The 18,816-nt window shown below is 43.4% G+C and overlaps 1 protein-coding gene and 1 long non-coding RNA gene across 5 annotated transcripts in view; one reads left to right on the top strand and one right to left on the bottom strand.

Moving 5' to 3' along the window:
• LOC141003644 (receptor-type tyrosine-protein phosphatase delta-like) overlaps positions 1–18,816 on the bottom strand; it is a 132,697-nt gene that overhangs the window by 93,469 nt on the left and 20,412 nt on the right. For all 4 annotated transcript variants that reach the window (XM_073475051.1, XM_073475052.1, XM_073475053.1 and 1 more), the window contains exon 2: positions 3,640–3,825. In XM_073475051.1, coding sequence (XP_073331152.1) covers positions 3,640–3,742 — 103 coding nt within the window. In that variant the 5' untranslated portion in view covers positions 3,743–3,825. The remainder of the gene's footprint in view (positions 1–3,639; positions 3,826–18,816) is intronic.
• LOC141003645 (uncharacterized) overlaps positions 1–18,816 on the top strand; it is a 106,491-nt gene that overhangs the window by 80,228 nt on the left and 7,447 nt on the right. The gene's annotated exons all lie outside the window — the stretch shown is intronic.

Genomic DNA, 18,816 nt, shown 5'->3' with positions numbered 1-18,816 from the left:
GATTTCACATGCATTTGATGCCTGCAGATGCTGTGTGAGTGCACATGTCTCTGTATGTGTGGCTGGCTGTAAAATGAGCGTAAACGAGAGAGGTGAGGTTTGAGTGTTAACATCTTAATGTTAGAGGCTTTAGAGGAGATTGGTCAATACTCGACGTGTTAAAGAGGAGTGCGCGCTGGCTCTCTGGGACTCACCATGCCATCCACCAGCAACGGGGAGGAATCAATTAAAACACTATTAGGCACAGGGTTTGACATGGTCCAACACAGCGTGGGGTAGTGCTGGGTAGAAAGTGTGTGGGTGTTCTGTAAGCAGGTTTTCCACACAGATGTAGCTCAGCATATTTTCAATCATTGAGAGAGAAAAAAAAAATCCTAAAACAGTCAACCTTTTTTCAGTTCCGCTGCTACTGGTAATGTAGCTCAATCAGTGTGTATATTGTAGCTCAGTTCGAGTTAATGAACGGCCAAGTTGTTTAGTTTGGATGCCCGCTCCAAAGTTGTCATCCCTGCCCAGGTGAAGATGTTACACATTTCCAGCTCTCCTCTCATCCTCTTTGAGCTCCCTTTCTTTGTATAACTGTTCAGCAAAAGACACAGAGGAATTGTTTGTTGCCTCCACTGCTCTTCCTCTCTCGTACTCCGTCCCCTCAGCTCACCGGGGACAATTATGCCCTTCTTTCAAGCTATTGCCAAGCCCAATTTGCCACACAAATTAATTGGGCCGCATTTGAAGAGCGAGGGGGACGGGGTGAAGGAGAAAATGAGCACGAGAAATGGACACAGAAGGCCAGAGACAAAACAATAACAAACCAACAGAGAAACATAGCTACACAATCCTCTAAGATAATTTTCAAATCCATCACGTTCTTCCCACATTTGCAGAAAGAACAAATTTGGTAGCACTCCCATTAACACATTAACTGCGATGTGTGCTTTTTTTGGGGGGGGGGGGCTTATTGGCGTTTTTCTTGAGAGGGGGCTGCAGTGTCCACTGTGTGGGGTGGCTAGTAGGACTGGCTCAGAGGATCGTGCCATCTGTTGAGCAGGCCGACTCAGCCATTTTTGCTCTCGCATGTCTCATATCCTCCACCATGTCCACAGCCGGAGGCGAGCTCACACGCAAATGGATCCAGAGCGCCGACAGAGGGCAGCTCTCCCTTCGGAAATACAGACGGATTTTTGGTGCTGGGGGTTAGTCTGGAGCAGAGCAAATCGAGGACTTTTTGGTCCACAGATGGGGAGAGAGCCCCAGAGTGTCTCGGCTGGTTTTGCATGCGCAGGAAATTAAGGAGCTTCTCAGTCGCTGGAAGGGGCTATTGCACTGCTTCCAAACAGCGACGGGAGAAGGTGGAGGGAAGACAAAGACGCAGGCGGAAAAACAGTAGAGAGAAAAAACAACGGCAAAATAAGAAATGAGGAGAAAATTGGCAAGAGAGCGATTAGGAAGGAAAACAATAGAGGGGAGTTGGGTAAGGGAGGAACAAACACGTGCATGTGGGAGATCAGGCGGTGCAGGAACAGAATGGAGCAAATATAAATCCCAGGGCTAATATGGGCTGCCTGGAGTAGTTCTCCCCATGAACAGACACTTGCTCTCTTACCTCAGTTCCAGACACCTCATCCCTGTGACCTCCCTGACTCCCACGCACCCCCCCTCAGTCATTAACAGACAGCCACTGTGGCTACCTCACGATAAGTTTGTTTTGGCTTTGAAATGATGACCTAGCACAGCTGTCTAAGTAGGGTGTGGGGTAGCAGCAGCTGCTCACAGCCAGACAGCCAAGGGAAGGAAATGAACAGGGAAGGTTTGGGGGTGGTGAGCATAGAGGCGTCGAGATTTGAGGGCTGCTGACTACACTTGTGCAGGTTTCTGTTACATTCATGCTCAAATGTGACTGTGGAATGTCTGCACATGCAAGAGTGGAAGTCAAGACAGTTGTCTGACGGAACGTTTTGGCAACAGTGTTTTTTTTCTCTCTCATCAAATGCTGTTATGTAAATTCACAGTAGACTGTGGAAGATGGGAGTTTCAGAAAAGATAACTATTGAAGAGCCCCCCTCAATGGTAATGTTTATCGTCTGTTAATGCCGTTTTGGGAAGGTCCTGTAATTAAATTGTATCAATAAATCCTGGAGCTGCACATAAAACGGGGGGATAAACGGAGAAAACATTTCTCCATTTGCCTCTCTCCCGCTGTGAGACATATGTGGCAAGAGGCAGAGAAGAAAAATAAAACACATTTGAACAGATCGCAGGGAACATTTCTCGAGCACAAAGTTGAAAATCTCAGCCATCAATTTCACTTTGCGTGGCTCCGTTGTATATGACCTTGGGTGAATGATCCCTTCATTCAAAGATATTCAGCTTGAACTGAGGGGATTTCAGTCGTTGCAAAGGGAGCCATAAAACTTTTATTCATCCCTCTGTGACTCCAGAAGCTAATGATTCATGGATCTTAGTGTAAAAAAAAAAGATGGTGGGAGAGGGGGGGATGCTGTGGTGCAGGACCAGAACTCAATGAGGTTTGAAAACTGTTGTCACACATCAATGGGCAGGTGTCTGATGTCAAGTAACTCAATTCCAATGACTTCTCATCATGAGATTCCCGGCTGAGGCCTGAGAATTTCTGGTTCACATGATAGTTTGCAGCAGAAGAAAGAAAGTGGAAAATAGAAACTAGAACACATTTTGATAGTTTGGTGAGATGAAGAGATGGATCCCTGTGAAATATAGGTGTGTGTGTGTGAGAGAGAGAGAGAGAGAGAGAGAGAGAGAGAGCAGCACAATATGGTGCTAAGATTGCAACTTGCTAATAGCCACACCAGAGATTGACTCATATGGGATTTTAAAGTTTATCAATATTTTTTGAATAATTTCTTTTGTAAATTAGGATTTTTTAAAATCCCCTTCAGGTGATATGATAAAATATACAAAATAATCTGTTTAAAATAATGTGCTGTATATGTGTATGTTTGTTTCAAATACCATGTTAAAAATGATTAAAAAATAAGTCTCCTTGTCTTTGGATATTCAAACATTGTTCATTTCAAAAGTTTAAAATGTTTACGGGACATTTATTGGACCACAGTTGGCTTCTAAACTAGTTGTGATGTCACAGAAAAAATTCTCATATCTACAAATGTGAAAACAGCCTTTGATTGTCCGCATAAAAATCCTCCTGCACAGTGAAGGTCAAACATCCAAGTGAAGTAACAATGAGCAAAACTAATGTTTGAGTGGAGGAGGACTTTAAATTTGATTTTTTTTTTTAATATACCATAACTGATACATTTCATTCTTCGGAGTGGCCTGAATTTACTAAAACCTTACAAATTTTTAATTTTGTATTTTAATTTCTTATATTTTAATAAAGAGACTCACATCTCATAGTGGCAGTGGTAATATGCAAGTATATCAACAGTCTCATCATGGTACATACCATCATGTGTTCGATGTAGAAGTTTCATGTACTTCATCAAGTATTTATTTAGTTTCATGTGTGTTACGTGAAGTATTTATGCATGTGATGATGTTTAATGGGGGAAAAAAATAAAACAATTCCACTCTTGCCACCCCGCCCCCAACCCAGCAGGACACAACACTTGAGGCCCACGTGACAGCCAACGGTCCACTTACTTTGAGCGTCGGCGAGGTGGAGGAACAGACCCAGGACAAGCAGCAGCGGCAGCAGCAGCGTGGGTCTGGCTCTGTGCATGGTGGGACAGCTTGGCACCAGCATGCTTTGGCAGCCTCGGTGGCGCTGGCTCACAGAGCCCTGTGAGTCAGTCTGGTCTGATTTCTCAGATGCAGGGTATTCACAGCCTATGCAAGGCAAGGAAGGGATGGGAAGAGGGAGAGGGAGTAAGGAGGGAGGAAAAAAGAGAGAGAAGGAGAGAGAGAGAGGAACTGAATGAAACAAAGCTGTTTGGCTCCACGGGTTTTATCTATCCCTGCACATTTCTGACATACCCCCACACAGCCTCGGCTGGAGCTGACAGAGGATAGGAAGAGGCTGATGTGCTCACAGGGTATGTTCTGACAGTTCTCTAAATGGAATAGTCACTTCACACAATGCGTGTGCACGTGTGCGTGAGAGGGAGAGTGATAGAGAGTGCAAGAGAGAGAGAGGGAGAAACCGCACAGATGAAAGGGTGGACTAATAAGATTTTGCCTTCACAGCTTTGGTGGCGAGCACCAATTAAATACGCTGCATAATAAGAGTACATTTTAAGTCCTCCTTAGATCAGTGTTGATATCTGTTTCACATAAAGAGCGCCTCTGTTGCGCGTAAGAATAGTCAGGAAATGCAGGAACTATTCATAAATGCGGAAAGCTCTTTCATAGTTCTTCAGTTGGGAATTTAAATAAATTTGACCACTGAGTGACTGTTGACTTTATTTAGTCTTTTTCTTTCAATTACAATACAAGATATAAATCTTGTCTTTTAGCTACATTACAATATACACATCCAGTAAACCAATTCATCTGAAGCACATATTTATGCTTCTTACACCACATTTAATCCATAGTCGATGCTTTAATAGCTCTAAGTGACTTCACAAAGTGATGGGGTAGCTTAGCTTTAGCACACACACACAAACATTTCCTCTTTTATCCAGCACTACTCAAACAACAACTTAAATCTGTAAGACGGAGTGGCCAAGTGTTGCCATTCATGTTTCAACCTTTTATCGATGGGCCACTACATAGCTGTGAAAATCAATGTGATACAGTGAGCTAGTATTAGCTGCAGAACGGCTCTATCCCTTGTCATCCATTTGCTTAAGCCAGAGCTTGATCCTTAGTGATGGATGCTCTGCGGTAGTCTCCGGCTCATAACACGGCTGCCGGCTAATCCAAGTGTGTGTGAGCTTTGATGACACACTGCGCTGCTGGTTAGCCTGCTAGCTTGTCTGCCTGCATTGTTCTGCAGGATGCTGTTGTTTCAGCTGGAGGCAGACCTGTACATGGGCTGCGTACCATGACATTTCAGACTCTTTATGTTCCATGAGATCAAACATGTCAGATCTCTTGAAGTTTTGGGAATCTGCAGTTTTCTTAAGTTTGTTCAGGAGGCAACGACTGTGCATGTCAATGCTTTGGCTAGAAATAATATTTTATCGAACCGTTTGTCTGCAGATTTGACCGCCACCCACTAAAGGCAAAAAAAAAGAAAAACAAGCCCCCCTAAGCCCAATCAGTAGGCCCGATGATGACAAAGTACCTCATTTCCCTGTTACCAATCATCCTCTTTCTCGCTCGCAGCTCTCCCTCTTTCATTTCTGTGGGCTGTAAATGGCAGAAAAGACGGGAAGATAGCGCACCTGTCACACTCGATTTGTGTTGGGGTGAGATAGACACGACTACCTGTCTCCAAGCGCCGCGGGGCTAGCAGCAAGCGCGAGAGCGGGGGACGTGTGGCGAAGGGAATCAATTTAAGGCAATCTCATCCCCCGCTCACACCACCACCGACACACACACACTTACAAACACAAATGCGTATACATATACATACATTTGAGCACACAAGACAGAATTTTCTCATGAGTAGTGTTTGTAGCAACTGTGAATTTGATTAGAATCAACTGGACTGAAAAAACCTGAGCGGGGTGTGAAAGGATAAAGCTGCAGTGTGATCCATACGTAGCGCTGCAGGTACAGCTGTCTGTCTCCTCCGGTTATTGTTTTTATGCATCTGCCCCTCCAAATCCGTGTGATAGCCTTTGAGTTAATTAATGTGTGAATTTCCATAATGACATGACATTAGGCAGCACACAAGAAACTGTGCTCAGCAGCCCTCCCCTTCTCTATTCACACCGGGCATGCACACACCCATTTACACACACACACAAACACAAACACACGCACACACACACACACACACACACGCTGATAGAGGCAAACAAAACCATCTGTATGTTGTGTAACCACCAGTGAGACGACCAAGAGGGTGTGCTGTATGAGTAAACACATGGAGAAGCTAATGTAAACACAGCTAAAACACCTCTTTGAAACCTTGATTTGTATGAAGATTGAATAATATTTGGTGCTAATTTTTACACATAAACTGCGCTGCAGATCCGTTCCTAATGCACAAAGGGCGGACGAGTCACCTGCCAAACCTTGCAGCGGAGCAGCAGCCAACTGCATTGTTATCTGATGATGGATTTAGCCTAAACACTGCAGCTTTTTTTGCATTAAAAGCTTGCGCTCATGGATTTGTAATTACATGTGTGAGCATGAACATGAGTACAAATGATCCGTTCCATTTCCATTAGCCCATAGAAAGAGACTCCCTCAAAGGCGACGCCACCTGTGCCCATTTTATCCTCAACATGACCATTTTGCGTTGCACTCTGCACCTTCACTTTCATACATTTGGTGGCACTGATGCTTTCCATTGAACATTTATTACAATGGAGAGAAAAAAAACAATCTTGTCTTTCTTCCTGAGCCCCTGGTGGTATTATTGTGTTCCCATTCAGTGGTGCTTCATTCAAAGGATTTTGCTGCTGATAGCAATCATGCATTATTAAACAAAGCCTGACAACATGCACAATGTTAATTAGAAACGGGGGGAGTGTGTGGCAAGAAAAAGAAAGGGGCCGTTGAGCTGTCTACTCTCTCTCCTTCCCCATGATCCTTATCAGAAATGTGAAAGAGAAGGAGGGTGGGATGTTTATATTCTCCATAATGGCTGGTCTCTATTCTCATTTGAGCCTGTGTGTTTGTATTCTGGTCTATTTAGACGAGCAATATTATTAAGGGGGAAAAACAAAAGAATAACTCATATTTATCTCATATTCTAGCCATACTGCAATAAAGTTGTTATGAGAAAGAATGCAGGCAGAAAAGTTATGAGCTCCCCAAAGCAGCAGGTTCACAACATCAGCTTCGTCACAGCAATTGTGTGTCTCCATGTTGTTGCACACGGAGTAATATTTTGGCAGATTACGTACAAAGCAGTGGGACACGAATGCTGACATGAGAATGCTACTGCATTGCCATTGTTAACAAATTCAACATGGGTTCAAGCTTTGTAGTTGCACTACATCATGACCATCCTTCGTGCAAGTTGACTAATTTCACTTTGGCCGACTCTAGGGAATTTTTAAACGGGGTGTTTTTAATTTCAGGCTCATGCACAAACTGAATTGAACTTCAGTGAAATAGTTGATTCATGGTATGATATCCTAACAGACCAAAGCAGCCACAAAAATGCCACTAGATCTATTAAGGCCAATCCCTCTGTAATTACCCCGACACATGCAAGGACAAAGCACCACAAAACTACCGAGGATGTGATCCATACTGCATTGTGTTATAAAAAGTTGGCTGGTGTCATGCCCAGCCAGGCACAGCAAATAAGAACTGGTTTTGTTTTATGAGGCAGGACGTTCTATTTCCCTCCAAACTAGCAGAGTCAAAGAATGCAGTAATTACCCCCCACATGCTCACTTTCAAACTACAATAATGTGGAGGGCTTATATTGGTGAGCACACAGGGGTAGGCTGCTGTGTTAGTAGTGCAGTGATCGCTGTGATCTCTCCTTTTGACTCTGTTTGACCTTATGCTGAGACAGACAGCACCTGCTTAAGAAACCACAGAATCCAGGCTGCAGCAGATACAGATTCCTACATTTCCCTTTTTCTGTTGACATATTATAACTATTCTCCAACATAACACCCTGATGAAGGCACAATAATCGATGATTGGGGAGTAAAGCACAGTTTGATAGATAAGAGCTGTTCAACATGTTTAATTTTACACCTCATTGTGTGTCTTTTCAAACAAAAAACATAGTTCATCATTGCAGCTATGCTGTTGCAGTATTACATCAGAACTATGCAGAGATGTAGACTAGAGTCATTGTGACTTGGACTCAGGTCTACTTAAGTCTTGAGACTCGAATCACTGTTTTGATGGCTTGCAACTTGACAGAAAATGATTTGAGATTCAACTTGGAAGTTAAAGACTTGAGACATAATACCACAAATTATTTGACTAAATTATAAGTGAAACATTGTTTATACTTGTCTGCATTTTACTGATTTGATATTATATATAACATACTTAATTAACATTTTAGCACTATTATAATTATTTGATAATTACCAGAAAAAAGAAAAAAAAACTTAGCAGCTATGTATGCGTCGTGAAATATACTATCCACACATACATTACAGCACATGCTGTTATTTAGCATATCTGTTGAGCAAATGTAGCACATAATTGGTCATTTAAACACGCTGTTTAATGTTCATGAATGCCATACTTGGGGCATGAGATTCAACAAATCAAGGACTAAGCTTCAAGGTCAAAGGTCAAGTAAAAGGGCACATATTGCTGTGCACTAGGACTGTACCCCTTGTTGAAGAGATTTTGAAACAGTAAAACATGGCTGCCTGTGACAGGCACCCACTCCCGGTGCCCCTAGGGTTTTCTTAAACATCATATGACCAGATTTATAAATTAAGCTCATCAAAGGCACAGCTACCCACCCTCACACATCTACACCCACCCTCTGCCTTTGCCAATCCCTACTTCCTCATCAAGCGGGGTTAAGTTTGGGTTATGGGTTTTACATGTTAGCTACAGCCATCTTTAATCTTTTTCTCTGGTTCTCTCTTTAATGCCAGACTGTGCAGGGATGAGAAAGTGATAGACTTTACAAAGTCCCTTTCTTGTGTGCAGTTCTTTCTTTTCTTAACCGCCCTCCCATTTCTGCTTTTTGTCTTCTGTCTGTTTGTCCTCTTTTTTTCATCTACCACTACTTTTTCTCCTGCCCACGATGGTTTGATTTAAGACCGAGTGACAAGGCCGTTTCTCACACATCACTCCCGATCAGCCGGCATGTGTAATAACATCCCTCAAGCTAAGCTAAGCTATGCCCTCAAGTACAGCCTCCACATGAAAGACCCTGACAACCGCACATCAGAGGAGTTTATTTTCTTTACTTATTTATTTACTTTTTTCCCCTCCCTCCTCGCCTCCCCTGACCTCCCTCAAGCAAGCCTCCCACGGTCATAAACCATCCTTTGGGTGGTACTGCCTGACTTTTCTATTTGAGAAAAGTCAGGGTTTACAGTTCCGCCTGGAAGCCTGACTAATTTTTGACAAGAAATGCTGCCAATGCCGTGACTGATGGTTATATCTTGTTTTCCTGTGAATGAATCACCCAACATGAAACACACAGCAGGAAGCTAATTGGGTCTGATGACATTTGTCTGTCTATTAATTGGTTTAAAAGCACCTGCTGCGGCTGCAGGACAAGGAAGCTATCACACTCCCATCTCAGTTGTATGTCCGTTGCAAATGAATACCAGGAAATATCAAAGCCATCCCCATTTTTTTGTCTGCAAACTGATCTGGACTTTGAAATGTCACGCCGCAAATAATACAAAAATATTTATTCACCTAGCTTGTGAACACTTTAATAAATCAAATGATACTGTTGGGCCGTTACTTTGATAGTTTCCCAACTACTACTGTAAATAGAGGTTACACATTTCATAGAGCACACATTTCCACAAAAACAACTTTGAATTGGGAATCACAGGTCAAGGAGAGGATGTTGCAATTTGTAAACTGTTACCTTGTTAGGGTGCAAAGAGCAAGGTTGTGTCCTCATGAGAATTCAGCCCACCCAAACTGACCTTGAGCATACACTTTAGGAACACAAATGACCACGTAGAATCGGCTCACAAATACTCCTCCTCCTCCCACTCGTTCTGTGGTTGCTCTTTTTACTTTAACAGTCTCTCCTTGACTTTTCTCTCTACCTGGTCTACCCCAGCGCTTTCTTTCTCTCTTTTCTCTCTCTCTCTCTCTCTCTGTTCCTCTCTCTGTTCCTCTCTCTTCACCTATCCTTTTCTCTCTCGTCTCATTCCTCCTGCCACGTTTCCCAGCTGCTGCTGGGTTCAGATGGATGGTCCCCACAGTGCAAGTCCCTGACCTGCAGTCTAGTGACTGATTATCCCAGTGCCCTGTTGTGCTGCTCCCTGAAAGCATACCAATACACATTGCACACATAGGCGCTCACAAACAAACACACACGCACGCACACAAGGTTACGGAGCTATTGGGTAACCTTTTGGGACAGTGAGGAGTTAAAAAAAGCGAATAACTGAAACAACATATTTCATCTTTGTCTGCATGTTTGAATCACCTCCTTTGACCTTGATGACACTAGTACACACACTTCCTATTGAACTCCAATGGGTGCCACTAATGCATTTTCAATGGGCAGCAGTTAAAACCACAGCCGAGTACAATCAGCCTTGGGGTGAGCGTGTGAGCTGTGTAAACTATTCAAATGATTGCCTGCTTGCTGGGAGGCCTTCTCTTGTGCTATGTTTGCTGGGCACAGTGTGGGCGGCTTCTATAGTACGAGCATGTGCCACTCGGGTTGTGCTTGACCTTGCGCATCAGCATTTAGTATAGGCAAAGAACTTGTTATCATGCAAACAGACTGAATCTTGAGGGGTCTATTGTTTCGGGTGCAGAGAGTGTGGCAGGATGGAGGGGGGGAATGAGAAAAATGGTAGACGCAGCAGCAGCAGCAGCAGCAGCAGCAGCCAACCTGGAATGGCTGGGATTAAATTTATGCCGCATGAACAGGGGAGGGCAAAATCATGTTACATATTATGAACCAGAAAAAAAGAAGGGGGGAGTGAGGAGGGTGGAGCAGAGGGGTGTAAATATAATGGATAAGGGGAGCAACGAGGCAGAGAGGGGAAGGTGGCGAGAGAAAGGAGAGGAGGACATGGGGAAAGTAATGTGGAGAGGAAGGAAGGAGGAAGGGAGGGAGAAGAGAGCGCGTTGTAGGGGAGAAAGGAGGAGAGGTGGAGGCAGAGGGAGGGAAGCAAGGGAATGTGCCTCACTGCCAGCTTTTTCTCACGCTCCGTCTGTGCTTGTACGCCGAACAGAGGCAGCGCAAGGGAGATGGAAAAGGGGAATAAAGGATAGAGGGAGAAAAAGCAGGCGCTGCTGAAGAGGAGATGATAGTTGCGAGGCCAATCTGACAGTATGAAGGTATTGTTTCCTGAAGGGAGGGAAGGGGAAAGATGGCAGCAGGTGAACAAATGAGAGAATAAGAAACATGGCACACGTAAACTCGTCAAAAAGCCACATACTCATGTCCGCATCCAATCGGATAGATGTGGCGTGAGACACACAACTCCTACACGTACATGCTCACAAATGTAAACTCAGGCATTCATGTGCACAAATAGACACATACAAGCAGAGCACAGGCACGCATACCCTTTGCACCACACGCTCCTGGCACCTTGACATCTACCCCCAACACAGCAACGGTCTGTGGGAGGATGAATAATCTCACTTCCGTGAGGCAGAGAAAATGAGAGAGAGGAAGGAGGGTGAGAGGGAGGTTGTTCCCAGCCCGAGCTCATGTCGTTTTATGGAAAGTACAGAGCCCTCGAACAGACAAAACAGCATTCCACTGCCACTTGCCGACATGGCAGAAAACATGAGTACAGAGCTCTATTGAAAATAACTGAATAACACAGCACTGGGAATTGTGTTACCCCCTAATACATATGGCATAAGTCAACAACAATATGCCCCCTTATCTTTTGGAAACAATTGAACACCAAGGTACATTGTGCGGTGGTGACATTTCCGTGGCTTTTGTACACACGCCAAGCCGTTTGCTATGTAAATGCACTACTTAGGCGTACATGAAGGATGTAAGGAGGCGCTTGGGGCATACACGCTACACTCATAGGGCAGCAAAATAATTAAAATGCCAAGTGTCTCCCATTATCTAAATGCTAATTTGCCTTGATATACCCTGAGCTAAAATGTAACGCCACATTATAGTTGCTGTAGTGCACTAAGGCAACGGCGGGTGAATTTCCTTCCAATTAGCCTAGCACATTGTGTGCTGTCTTTTACCTAAGGTGATGTGGCGGATATTTTCATAAGTGCACTCGTCATAAGGCCTTAGCGCCAATTTCTTAAGTGGTTCTATCACCTTTGTTTCATGGGCTGCTGATCTTTACATATATATTCTAATTGAAAGGTGAAAATGCTGCCATGTTCGTATGAATTCTGTGCGTTGTGTCAGTTTTATCAACAGGCTTATAAATATCCTGCATAATGCATAAATGTTATCCTGTCTGAGTATTTGCAGACTAGGTCAAACTGGTGTTCATCAGGGCGCTGAAAGCAATTCTTCATTTTTCAGCGTATTATGGGCACTGGTGTTTATGCCATGACTCAGATTTGATAAGAAAGCCTGAGTCAACAACTGAAAGGACAGACGGGCGGCATTACAACCAGCAGCTTATCAAAGCCTTTTGCATGAAAATATATCAGTGCCAACAGGGAGGGCAACGGGACGAAAAATATTATCACGGATACGAGATGTTTTTGCTGAATACACAGATAGAAGTGAAATTGTGTTGTTTCTGCTTTTCCATCTATATCCTGATAAGATTGTCAAAGGACATGCAGGGAGGGGATGAACAGCATTTTAGAAAGCTGTTTCAATATTTCAGTAGTTCAAGTATCCTTACTACAGTTTACCGACCCCTTTGATGTGGGCGCTGTTGATTAATAGATTTGAAAAGCGAAACTTCTTTTTAGTTCTTGGATGCCCTTGAAAGGTGTTTTAGCCAAGCTAAGCTATTGTTCTCATGAAAGACAGTGCAGGCTGCTTGTGCAACTCTGTCGAGGGAAAGCAATGGTTCACCCCAAGGCAAAAGCAACAATTCCCCCTTTGTCGTTTCACCAAGACAAATGCTTGCCATCGCTACGTTAGCAACCAAACAAGAGCAGTTCCCCCGTCAGTGATGGTATATTGTAGCAGTCGAACAAGACATTTTATTATGCTTCAGAAAACGAATGAATGGGTCCTTTTCTCCAGCCACAGTTTGGAGATTGAAATTCAAATCAAATGCCACCTTCAAACAAATGTCAGTACAGGAAATCAAAACCGTTCTGTCAATGCCTGGCATCAAGCAAAATACACAGTTTGACATTTGGAAGTGATTTTCTCTTCCTCTGTCGCCGTTTCATATAAAATTAACTTGGCAGTCGTCACAAAAAATCCACATAAACCCACATCACACAAATAGTCTTTGCTGCTCTCGCTCTACATCTAACACCCTTTTAGAAACCTTTATACAAGCTCCCCCAACCCAATACAATCCACCCCCGAACACTCACAAACATGATTAAGACACTGTCAAGCCTGACATTGCCATCTCCCATGCTGTCAGTGGCCCTCACTGGGAGTCGCTGTTGACTGACTGCCTGGATGTGCCTTATCATTAACAGGGCCGCCTGCGCTACCACGGAGGGGCTTTGATGACAGAAACTAAGGCCCCGGTGCCTGCCCCTCCCATTTTGCCTGCCCAAGTGTCATCTAAATGAGATAGGGCCCAGGAGCTAAGGGATTAGGCACTGCATAATTACCTATTTAAAGGCCCTAATTGAGCATTTCATTAAGAGACTGGCACTGAGATTTTGCCAAGGAGGGCACAACAGGGACAAAGACATATTTGCCTGTGCATGCATGTGTGTGCATGCGTTACCTTGAATTCAAGTCTTATCTTGTTGGCATGGATGTCTATGTTTTTTTTTGTTTGCATTGCACTTGGACTATTTGGCATATGATTGTGCAAGTCAATCCAATAGACATCCACCTTTACCTTTACTTATTAAGTTGCATCTTTAGCTAAAGCTGGTGTTTTCTAAGTCTTCATGTGAATTTATGGCTATCGCCAGTTCAGCTGCCCCTGATTGCCCTCAATTATCTAAAAAATATATTTATATCCCCACTTTACCCTCCAAATTCAACATAAAGAATCTGGATGGTTGAGGACGTTGATAGTGAGAGGCTGTTCTCCTGTCTCAGCTGATAGTTTGTGTTGGAGAGAGTGGAAGGTTCAGATCTATCTGATGACGTTTTTGCTTTTGAATTACAACAAAATTAATTCTATAACCGACCGATGATAAAGTTACTCAATCTGCAGCATGAGTTAGCCGAGTGGACATTTTTTTGCTCTCCAACAGTGAGCAACATAAAATTAATGAGTTTCTCATTGTGTAGTGCTGATAGTTCACATTTTAATGCAGGCTTTTATCATTCTGCTTTATTTACTTGATAATAACCTTTGTTAGGGACGATGGCTTGTTCTTGTTTAGGAAACCATGCTGGGGAGATGTGTAAAAGTTTGTGTTAATATGATTCAAATTCTGCTCCAGTTGTTCCAACTGCTGTTTTTGTGTAAATTGTCTTTGCCAGAAAAATAAAGCTACAAACTAAAGGAAAACATTTGAGAGCACTGTGCACTGCTACACGTGATAAAAGAAAAAAAAAAAAAACACTACAAAGCTGTAACATTTCCCATGTCCGTGAAGATAATTGAATCAAATAGAAGGGAAATTTTTGTGCACACATTACTGTTAAGTGTGCTCTAGCCCAATGACAAAAGACAGCAAAATAATTAACGCCACTAACACACCAGCCGTCAAACTCATACTTTAATTGACACCACAGAGTGTCAGCCCCCAAGGTTTTCAGAACCACATCTAAAGCAGTTTTGTCAGACGAGATGAGCTACAAGAGGGATATGTATCTCTTTATCTGCCTTACATAAGCTGGGATAATACAATTATTCATTGTGATGTTTACCACTGAAATTGACTTTCTGATGTGGAGCTTCGATAGTTTAAAAAGGAAATTTTACATTAACTTCAAAAGGAGCTTTTATTTGTGAAGTCTTAAAGATCTTCAAAGCTATTGTGGCAACAAGAACCAGAGAATGCTATTCATTTGCCTTCCCGACATTTTGCATTTATGGGTGGCCACAGATTCCTTTACAATTCCATGACATGACTGTTGACTGGCTCTTTGCTCATTTATGCACATATTTCAGTGCATTTGTGAAAGATTCTCTGTTGAGATCCTAACTCTGAGATTCACAATCCTACATTGGCCAATGACAGGGGCTAAAATCAATGAACAGAGGTGGACTCTGGATGACTCCAATGGTCCCTGATCTTTTCTCATTGCAAACAATTTCAACAGCGACAATCATTTGAGCAGAATGCTGGACCCAGATAGTTTGTTGATGACCAATTTGACCTGATTTCCATGACCCAGCAAGCTGTGACTCTTCTTTGCCCCCTCATCTCTATATCTGGGATCACTGGGGACATTGGCAAGGCACTGGCAGTTGCCTTGCGCATGATTGACTTGTTTGCTAAATGACTATCATCTGAAGTGGCAATGCTAGCTGGGGGCTATTGAAGTCTTTGGGGCAGACACCAGCTGCTAGCTGCTACAGATAAACTGTCCGGCCCTCTGGGGATTCATATGAGCACTATGGTGGGGAGTGGTGCTGAAGTCTGGCCAAAGATGCTCAGGGCTGTAATGACACTGAAACATCATGAGTCAGTCTGTGCTGTTCTAGCACCAGACCTATTAGTCTTCTTTGACATGATGGAGGTTGAAAAGGTTCCTGCACTAGCAAGTAAATGAGCCTGGAATCTCATACATGACAGGTGAGAAATCTGTCCCTGAGCCAACAATGATAACAAACTTAAGTCAATTCAATGTCTGTTTCAATGTTAATTCATTGTTTGACTGCTGTGAAGCCTACTACATGTATCTCCAGTAAAGGTGAATTCGAAGCCACATTTCCAACCTTTCATGTACCTGACTTGAAGATGGGGCCATGGAGAGTGACTGACACACAAACCAGCTTCCATGTAATCCCAATAAATTAAGATATTAGACCAAAGACAGCAACGCTAGCTGCTTTCAACATATGTGGAACGCAAGCCTCGACTTATACTAATCTTGTTAAGTTTGTATCAGGTATGCAAGGAGCCTTGTCTTGCCTATGTCTTTAATGTAAGCGTGGATAGGTGGATAGGTATGTTAATGGGTAAGATGCCTTATCTAAATCTGTCACTTGAAAAATTATAATCTAACTCCCTCTCTCCCTTTGTTGCCTGACAATGAACTTGAACAATGAAGCGCGCAGTAAACTTCAAGGTCTGAAATATATTCACTCACATAAATGGCAGATTGGCAAAGGGTACACAAGAAAGCAAAACACCTATCTCCTCAGAGAACCTCTTTGTGTGAGTACCTCGTTCCAACATAACATTTTGACGGCCTTGTCATTGCTGTGATTGTTGACGAGAATATACGCCTGTATCCTCGGTAATTCGAATGCCTCAGATGCTATACTTTGTAACTGATTGTAATTAGCTATGGATTGAGGTGTAATTGTCGATGTGGCCAGTATTTGTTCTTTTGCAAATCCTTTTTTCCCCATGACTGGTGCTACATATTATGTTTACTCTATCTTGGTAGGAATGCTCATGACCATGTTTTGACCCCATATTCAAGACCAAACACCTGGATAGATTTAGAATATGCGTGCAAAACCAATTTCATACACAAAGCTGTTGCCATGTTTTGAGATTCTACCACATTAATGGATTAGTAGGGTAAAAATAAATATGGCACCATGTAAGAAAGCCAAGTGATTGCATAATTTAACATTTGTGTGTGGTCTTGTCCATGCCAAAGCGTGGATAAAATACCTCCTCAGCTTGTGAGTTCCATATCTGAAAACGCCCACGGCAGAATATCTTCTAAACCAGGTAGTTTCTACTCCAAAGTTCCTCAACAGTTCTGGCAGCTCCAGTGACAGTGAAGCCAACCAACGGGCAGCCCAATGTGGGCCCTATCAAGCCCCATCTTGGCCTTGCACATTCCATATCTCCCCATCTCTGTTGGGGAGACATCCATCTTGATTTCTGCTGAGTGCCAAAAAGAAGTAGCAGGAGAATGAGAGGGAGGGATGGAGAGGAGGATGGAAGGAGGGTATTCACCTGATAAGGCAGCTGAGAATCAGAGGAGAGGATCTCAGAGAGCGTGGCCCCGACGTGCTGGAAAGAGGAACTTCATCTTTATCTAATTACCACAGGGCCGTTTTGCCAGGGTAGATAGCGTGAGCGTTTATGGCGGCTGGTTGGTATCTTGGTACTCTCATGACTTTACAAGCACACGCATTCACATGCACAAACTTATGCAGATATGATTAACATTCAAATACACTTCCAGTGATGCACAGAAGTGCAAGCACACACACACACACATGCATGGGGCCCAGGGCTGAGTGCCATAACAGCCCAATGAAATATATTCAGATTAGAAAGGTGTCGCATTACTCTCCAGCCGGATGATAAATACGCGGTTAGCACCATCATTAATCTTGTACCCCTCCCCACCTTCCGCCTCCAGACGTGGTGATGTAAGGGGGGGGGAGCCAGCATACACTGGATGGAGCTAGTGCCTCAGTTAGGGCTGCAGCGGTGCAGCTGGTGCATGCATTGGGCAGCAGCAGTACCTTGTTCTACAAGGTCTTGCAAGCGCGAGAGGTCAGGGCATTCTGACTCACTGGGCTCACTTGTAATGCCACTGTTCAGAAAGGCAGGTTGGAACTGAGGTCTTGTGGATTCTTTATTCAGCGATTGTTGCAGCACAAAATACACAGAACCCCTCCTCACTCGTTGCACACATTGCCTCTTTTATTTATTTTATTAAGCTCCCCATATACTCTCATTGTCATTCCCTTTACATTCACCTTTCTTTCCTTTTATACTCCAACCTCCCTTCTTCTTTCATCCCAGGGGTTTGCTGACATATTGCCCTTAACGGCTTTTCATCGTAAGTGGCCATTGTCCGGTTAATGAGTAGCATGCATAAAACACTGGAGGGCTGACGAGACAATGATAGACATACACAGCAAGACGGAAACACATGCTGGGCAAAAGGGTGGATTCACCATCAGTGGCTTTAGCAGTGTTTTTCTCCTGCAAACACCACTGTGTCCTTCTAGGGAGGCTCCAGACAGACAGTTCAGACAGTGGCACGTTGCCCTCAATACAAACACAGCCCTAGAGAGGGGTCAAAGGTCAAGAGCTGAGGAAATTACGTGTGATAAATTGGCGATGGTGTCAGTAGTGTTGTGTATATGGAGTGGGGTCATCCTCCCCTTTCTCTTCTTCTTCACTAGTGTGTTTGATGAAGTGTATAGTCTTTGAAAGTAAAGCCAGAGTCTCCAGCATGCTGAAAGTCAGAGTTTGAGCAGGATCCTCCCACGTAGCCCTATTCAAGTGGCACCTCTTGGGAAAAACGAGGGGGAGCACTTCATTGGATTTGGTCCAAAAGGATGACTAAAAATTCAGACACTCAATATGAGTAATGCTAAAGTAGCATTATGTCTTTTTACCGTCTACAGTAACATCTGCTCAGAAAGTGATATATGGAAAATTCTGTGGTGTATACCGTAATTCACCATTATGTGAAATTTAAAGAAGACCCCTTGTTGACTAGATTCATGATGTAATTATCATTGTGCCAACATCTTGGCATAACAGTCCAATGCCGTCCTGTACCAAACTACTCTACATACTGTATAAAAAGCTTAATTTAAGCTTAACAAAACACTGGCGCAGACTTGTGTATTTATCTTAATCATACATTCTCAACAGAAAACAGATCCAACCCATTGGAGCACTGCAAACTGTGTCCCTGAAAAGTGGTTAGACATCATATTTACAAGATGTTTTGCTGATTCAGATGTCTTGCAGGAGGAAAGTCGAGTTGATTGAAAATTCACGGCTGAAGTCACATTCCAAGGGCAGTATTTTTTTTTTGGGGGGGGGGGGGGGGGGGGCGTTCTCTCATTGTTGTAAGAAACTTCTGTCCACAATCCAGCTCGCAGTTGCCAAAAATAGTTTGGACTTAATTTTTGTCTC

The sequence above is a fragment of the Pagrus major genome, chromosome 10 (assembly GCF_040436345.1).
Source record: "Pagrus major chromosome 10, Pma_NU_1.0".
Lineage (NCBI taxonomy): Eukaryota > Metazoa > Chordata > Actinopteri > Spariformes > Sparidae > Pagrus > Pagrus major.
The sequence above is the reverse complement of the archived record's forward strand: the minus strand, read 5'-3'. Positions and strand labels throughout refer to the sequence as shown.